This window comes from Pezoporus flaviventris, unplaced genomic scaffold (genome assembly GCF_033815535.1).
Source record: "Pezoporus flaviventris isolate CSIRO_AGI_PZ_B2104156 unplaced genomic scaffold, CSIRO_AGI_Pfla_v1 ptg000034l, whole genome shotgun sequence".
Taxonomy (NCBI): Eukaryota; Metazoa; Chordata; class Aves; order Psittaciformes; family Psittacidae; genus Pezoporus; species Pezoporus flaviventris.
In genome coordinates this window covers 2,368,053-2,375,000 of record NW_026892582.1, presented here as the reverse complement: position 1 = coordinate 2,375,000, position 6,948 = coordinate 2,368,053, and the positions used below count along the sequence as shown (strand labels likewise).

The window sequence follows — 6,948 nt, the reverse complement described above, 5'->3', positions numbered from 1 at the left end:
GCTTGAGTGGGGAGGAAGTTGGTTCCTGCTAACAGCCCCTCCCAAGGAGCACTAGTACACAAGGGCACAGCGGGCAGGGCAGGCAGCCTCAGCAGTGAGGTGCCCACAGCACCCTGGCACCTGCCGTGCTGGCAAAAGCATCCATGGGTGCTGGGAGCAGCTGGGAAGCTGGGGCGTGCATGGGTGAGATGCTGAGGTGGGGCAGTGGGCAGGTGTCTGTGTGTCTGTCTTGATGTCCATGTGTCCGTGTGTGTGTCCATGTGTCTGTGTGCGTGTCCATGTGTCTATGTGCATGTCCATGTGTCTATGTGCGTGTCCTTGTGTCTGTGTGCGTGTCCTTGTGTCTGTGTGCATGTCCATGTATCTGTGTCCGTGTGCGTGTCCATGTGTCTATGTGCGTGTCCTTGTGTCTGTGTGCATGTCCTTGTGTCTGTGTGCATGTCCATGTATCTGTGTCCGTGTGCGTGTCCATGTGTCTGTGTGTGTGTTCATGTGTCTGTGTGCGTGTGCATGTCCATGTATCTGTGTCCGTGTGCATGTGTCCATGTGTCTGTGTGTGTGTCCATGTGTCTGTGTGCGTGTCCATGTGTCTGTGTGCGTGTCCATGTGTCTGTGTTTGTGTGCATGTCCATGTGTCTATGTGCGTGTCCTTGTGTCTGTGTGCGTGTCCTTGTGTCTGTGTGCATGTCCATGTATCTGTGTCCGTGTGCGTGTGTCCATGTGTGTGTCCATGTGTCTGTGTACGTGTCCATGTGTCTGTGTGCGTGTGCATGTCCATGTATCTGTGTCCGTGTGCATGTGTCCATGTGTGTGTCCATGTGACTGTGTACGTGTCCATGTGTCTGTGTGCGTGTCCATGTGTCTGTGTGCATGTCCATGTGTCTGTGTTTGTGTGCATGTCCATGTATCTGTGTCCGTGTGCATGTGTCCATGTGTCTGTGTGTGTGTCTATGTGTCTGTGTGCGTGTCCATGTGTCTGTGTGCGTGTCCATGTGTCTGTGTGCATGTCCATGTGTCTGTGTGCGTGTGTCCATGTGTCTGTGTGCGTGTGTCCATGTGTCTGTGTCCATGTGCATGTGTGTCCATGTGTCTGTGTCCATGTGCGTGTGTGTCCATGTGTCTCTGTGTGTGTCCATGTGTCTGTGTGCGTGTCCATGTGTCCATGTGTGTGTCTGTGTGTGAGAGGAGCCCTGGAGTGGGTTTTTATGTTCCTGCCCAGGTCTCCCCCCCTGAGGCAAATGTGACCGGGAGCAAATTAACCACATGCAAATCCCCAGGGCCCCGGAGCCAACAACAGCCCCCCTGCTGCAGTGCTCCCCAGGAATGGCCCCTGGCACAGCACCCAGCAGGGCACGCAGCATGGCACCTGGCACCCAGCACGGCACCTGGCACCCAGCACGGCACCCAGCACCCATCACAGCACCCAGCACAGCACCTGGCAACCAGCACGGCACCCAGCAAGACACCCAGCACAGCACCAGGCACGGCACCCAGCACGGCACCCAGCACAGCCTCCAGCACCCATCACAGCACCTGGCAACCAGCACGGCACCAGGCACAGCACCCAGCAAGGCACCCATCACAGCACCCAGCACGGCACCTGGCACCCAGCACAGCACCCGGCACCCCGGGCTCAGGCACAAGACCCAGCCCAACACAGCACACAAGCCCATGGGCCAGATGCTGCCTGAGGGCGGGTGAGGAGCTGCACAGGGGGAGCCCTCTCCATGTCCCCTGCTCGGTGCATGAGGAAACTGAGGCACGGGCTCTGCTCTCCCTGTCCTTCGCAGGGACTGACATGGAGGACAGTGCTGGCAGAGTTCTGCCACTCGCTCCTAGGGCCAGCACAGGATCCTTCTCTCTATCCTGAGGAAAGGCAAGAAACCAGGGAGGGAGGCAGCTGCCTTTGCTGAACTTGGGGGATGGATCCTTCAGGCAAGTTGTGCCCCAGGGACCTCAAGAAGAGCCAAGTTCTCTGCTCGGCTCCATAGGGAAGGGAGACGCTGGGATGCAACCATGTTACACAGCTAAACCTGCCTGGTTAGGTGACATCCCCCTGCCTGCATCCTGCCAGCCATCTCCCTGCCCTCATCCTGCTGTCTCCCTGCCTGCATCCTGCCATTTCGCTTTCCGCATCCTGCCATCTCCCTGCTCATTTGCTGTCCTGTGAACCGCAGGAAGCCCCGTCCCCACACAGAGGACAGGACCCACCAACTTCACCCCCTGCTGTGGCCATACAGAGCTCGATGGCAGAAGAGCAGTTGCAGAAAGGAGCCAGGTTTGGGGAAAGATGGGGAGGTTTTGTTGTTGTGGTGAGTAAAACTGAAAATCAACGAGGTATTTGGCTGGGAGGTGAATTTTCCTTGTGCCATCTGCTGGCACTGAGTCCTGCTGAGCCTGACATATCCTTATGGGTTGCCCGGGGCCAGGGTCCATCTGGTGGAGCAGGAGGGGATCTGGACAGCATCTGTGCTGCATGTGGCCCTCCAAATCTCCTCCAAACCCAAAGGGATGCCTCCACCTCCAGCCCTCCTGGCAGCCAAGAGAGGTGCCTTGGGTATTGCCACGGCACCATTTGAAACGCCAGCAGCCACAACCATGGCATGCATTGGCATCTCCAGAGGCTCTGAAGACGGGCACCACATCTGAACTGTGCCACATGTGACAGAGCTGTGCTCACACAAGGCTGGCGGCTGGACTTGCACCCCTTGGCCACAGCCACAATGATGCCCCAAGCTGGGGACAGGGAGGATAAAGCCGCTCCCAGGACCACTGTGCCCAACTTGGACAACCCAGTGCTGAGCCAAGCCACTGTGGCAAACCTGGCTGCACAAATCCATCCCCTGCAACAGGCAGCACGCCGGCAGGCAGGGAGCAGGCAAGGAGCAAGCAGGGTGCAGGCAGGGAGCAGGGAAGGAGCAGGCAGGGCCAGGGCGACGGCATGAGTGCAGATGGATGGAAGAAGACTTAATTCTTCATTGTACCAGCAGCAAAGCCACCAACCACTGTAATTACAGCAGGCTTAGCTGGTGGCGGGGGGCCTGGGAGGGGCTGGATCTCCTCCTGATGGAGCAACCCCAAGAACCAGGGTGCATATCCAAACAGCATTCTCAGCTGGAAAGGCTCCAAGCTCTCCCAGCACCACAACCACCCCATCGAGCCCTGGAGCACCATCATCCCGCCATCCCCCTGCCATCTTTGGCACTAGCCAAACCACATCACCCGCATCCCCATCCCACACTGGGGTGAGGGGGACACCTCCAGCCCTCTCCCTCCCAGGACATCTCAGCTTCCCTTGTCCCAGACCTGGCACGGACCCTCTCCCCATGCCAGGGTGTGAGAACCCCCTGGTGGGGTCACCCACCTCCTCAGAGACACAGGTCTGTGGGGCCAGGGAGGCAGCGCCCAGGTCCTCGTGCATGCGGTCCAGCAGCCAGAGCAGGAACTCGAGGGCGTCGTGCTGCGCATTGCCCCGAAACTGGGCGCTGTGCTTGGAGACGATGTTCTGCAAGAGACAGGCCGGGAGGGCTCTGAGCCCTGTTCAGTAACACCCACCCCAAAATCCCACCCCTGCAACAGTGTCTGCCCTCATCCCCGGGGACATGGCACAAGCAGCCAAAAGAACGGCTCCATGGCCCATCACTGTGGTGTGCCAGCTTTCAGCTGCTGGGATGCCCCCAGGAGGGGACAGGGCACACCCCAACAAAGCCCGTATGGGCAAGTCCATCCCATGGGGACTCACCAGCAGCACCTGCCCCATGTGCTCTGAAGGCATTAACTCAGTGTAACAACCAGAGGAAGGCAATTCCCAGTGCTGGGATGCCCCTGCAGGCCGCAGCTCTCCCCCAAGCCCTGCCCTATCACCAGCAGGCAGCTGCCTCCCCTGCCAGGCTCTGCCCCTCCACCCAAAGCCCGACCAGCTCCTCCTGCCTGGCACTGCCCTCTGCTCACCCCCTCTCATCCATGCCCCCAGCATTTTGGCTAATATAGCATTAATTTTGCTGTTAGGCAAGAAGCACAATGTCCTTGCCTAATGGAAGGTACCCCCTTGCCAGGGGACATAGTGGGAATCACAGACTGGTTTTGGTTGAAGGGACCTTAAAGCTCATTCAGTTCCAATCCCTTCCACGTGCAGGGACACCCTCCACTAGAACAGGTTACTCCAGGCCATAGGGCCAAGGATGCCGTGGGGCCGAGGCAGTGCCTGAGGAGGATATGCCCATCGGGTGCCAACGGGCCACCACACCAGTGCTGAAGCCAGCTCCCTCGCTGAGCCAGCCGAGGCCCCAGGGGTGCTTTGTGCCTGCGGTTCAGGTGGCCCTGGGGGGATGCACCACCAACCGATGCCAGGGTGCCACCAATACATGAGAGCTGTGTCAACAGCTCCCAGGGGAGCAGCGTGAGCCAGGGTGGGTCCCTGACTCCAAACCCCAGGATGCACGGGGCTGGGGGTGCAGGGAGCACCCTGAAAGGCAGAGCTGCGTACTCCCAGGGCCTCAGCTCCAAGCCTGGTATAGTGGTGGCTGCGCAGAGGCAGGAAAGGACAATTTTAGGAGCTCAGTCCCAAGACCAGAACTGGGAGGGAGAAACACAGCACATCCCTGTGGATTTTAACCAGCTGATAGTTAAAGCCCAACCATCTGTGCTGCGACTCAGACCTCCAGCATGCCCAGGAAACACCCTGAGCCAAGACCCTCTCCGGCCCACCCTTAGTGGCACAAGCATCCTGGTACAAGCAGAGGGAGCGATGTCACCGCAGGTGGGCTTAAAGCAAAATGAGTCACAGACTCTGCTCTGATTTTTAAAATCTTCTTTAGGCAGATCTAAGAAGAAAAACAAGGTGGAAATTCACAGAAGATGCAGATAACACCTGGAGAGAGGAAACCCAAAGGGGAGGCTGGAAGTTTGAGGGTTTGTTTGGCTTTGTGTCTAAGGAATGTGCGTGTTTGCGAACTGAGAGCATGGAAACGCTGCACCCAGCACTGCAAGAGCTCATTACTTTGCTACAAGAAACTGAAAGGCAACACGCTCCCACGCGCAGGTCCCTTAGGAAAGGCAATGAAGGGCAGTGGGTATCCCAGAACCAGCCTGGCTGCAGGAAACCCCAACCCGGAAGGAGCCTGGCTTCCCAGTGGCTCCTCCAGGCACTTTGCAAATGCAGCAGCAGCTGAATTGCAGCACCAGGTCCCTGCTGAGCTGTCACCAGTGGACACATGTCCCTCAGCATGGGGAGCTGCGATGCCGGGGTCAATGCACTGCCCTGTCCCTATCCCCATGCCGGGCACAAGCCTGCAGAGCGCTGGTACATACCCAGCAGGGACGTGATGCACTCACCGACGGGGCCTGAGGCCACTGAGTTAGGCTCCGGGGGCACCTTCCCGCCTTGCCCCACCACCACAGCCAGCATCCTGCTCGCCCTTATGGCTCTGAGGGGTTGGAGCTCACCCGGCCAAGGGAGCAAGAGCTGAAGTGAGGGCAGCCCAGGAGGAGGTGGATGACAGCAGCAGGGCTGGGGGCAGCCAATGGAGCAGGGTGAGAGGTCCATGGGGAAGATGAGGCAGGGGAGTGGGTGCTTTGAGCAGGGGATGCTGGTGGGTTCTGTGAGCTGGGGTGCTGGCAGGTGATGGGAGTGGGTGAATATAGGTGGGTGCCAAGGCTGGGAGGATGCAGGAAGATGCTGATGGTGGCAGCGAGTCCTGTGAGCTGCGAGTGCCAGTGGGTGCTGCGGGCTAGAAGGGGCGCTGGTGGGTGCTGGCAGTGCCAGGGGGTGCCGAGAGCGGGGTGATGCTGACAAGTCCTGTGAGCCGGGCTCCCGCCGGGGTGCGCAGGGCAAAGCCCGAGGCCGCGGAGACGGGCGCGCCGGCGGGGCCGTACCTTGAACTCGGCGGAGAGCTGCGGTGTATAGTCGCGGGTCCAGAGGGCGCGGACTAGGGCCGCCAGCCGGTGGGTCACCTCGGCGCGGGCCCCGCGGGCGCGGTAGCGGCCCAGCGCCAGGAGCTCGGCGAGCGGCGCCGTGTTGCTGAGGCACTGCACCACCGCGTTCATGAAGCACGTGTTGCCCAGGTTCCGCAGCCCCTGAGCGCCCGGCGGCCGCTCCCCGCCTCCGCTCTCCCCCGTGGCCGCCCCCCCGGGCCGCCGCCGCCGCCGCCGCTCTCCCCCGTGGCCGCCCCCCCGGAATCCGCCCTCGTCGTCCTCGGGCGCGGCTCTGCGCGGCCCGCGGCCCCCGGCCAGGCGCGCCCAGGTGCGGAGCAGCCGCCCCGCCAGGCTGCCCAGGGAGCGCAGCCCGCGCCGCCGCCGCCCCGCCGGGCTCCCGCCGCCGCCGCCGCCGCCCCTCCGCCGCCCGGGGCCGCTCCGCGCCGCTGCCGCGCTCATGGCTCCGCGCGGCCGCCGCCCGCTCCCGGCCCCGCCGCGGCGCGCATGGCCCCGAGCGAGCGCTGAGCTCCCCCCGCCGCCGGTGCCGGGGCCGGTGCGGGGCCGAAGGGACCGGGCGGGAGGTTTTATACGGGGCGGCTCCTCCCCCGGGCTGGGTCTGCGAGAAGGGAGAGGGAAGGGAGCCGGGAGGAGGAGGAACGGGGAGCTGCTGCTGCCGCTGGCGGCCGAGCCCCGGTGTCCTCAGCGGTACCAAGGGCTCTCCCGGGAGTCCCGGCCATGCCCCACCGGCGCCGCTCCGCTGCCCTCAGCATCATGGGGAGGGTCAGAGCAGCACCGAGAGGCGGGTGTCCCAGTCCTGCCACCTCTGGAAGCTCTTCGCTGGGCCCCTTGCCCATGGTCACCTTTGCGCCGGTCAGCGAGGTCACTTCCACACAAACCCAGGGTTGAGGCTTTGGCTGCCTTCTGCCCACCCTTCACCGGCCGGCTCCGCAGGTGGTGCTTGTCTGGCGTCTGGGGAGGGACAGTGACACCTTCCCGCAGGCGCAGGGACCAGCACCAGAGCCCTCTCTGTGTGGC

At 61.9% G+C, this 6,948-nt stretch overlaps 1 protein-coding gene across 1 annotated transcript in view; it reads right to left on the bottom strand.

Moving 5' to 3' along the window:
* USP43 (ubiquitin specific peptidase 43) overlaps positions 1-6,142 on the bottom strand; it is a 17,382-nt gene extending 11,240 nt beyond the window's left edge. The window contains exons 1-2 of the mRNA XM_061461977.1: positions 5,875-6,142; positions 3,365-3,505 (exon numbers count right to left, since the gene is read on the bottom strand). Of these exons, the coding sequence (XP_061317961.1) occupies positions 3,365-3,505; positions 5,875-6,045 (312 nt within the window). The 5' untranslated portion in view covers positions 6,046-6,142. The remainder of the gene's footprint in view (positions 1-3,364; positions 3,506-5,874) is intronic.
* Positions 6,143-6,948: the final 806 nt, after the last annotated feature.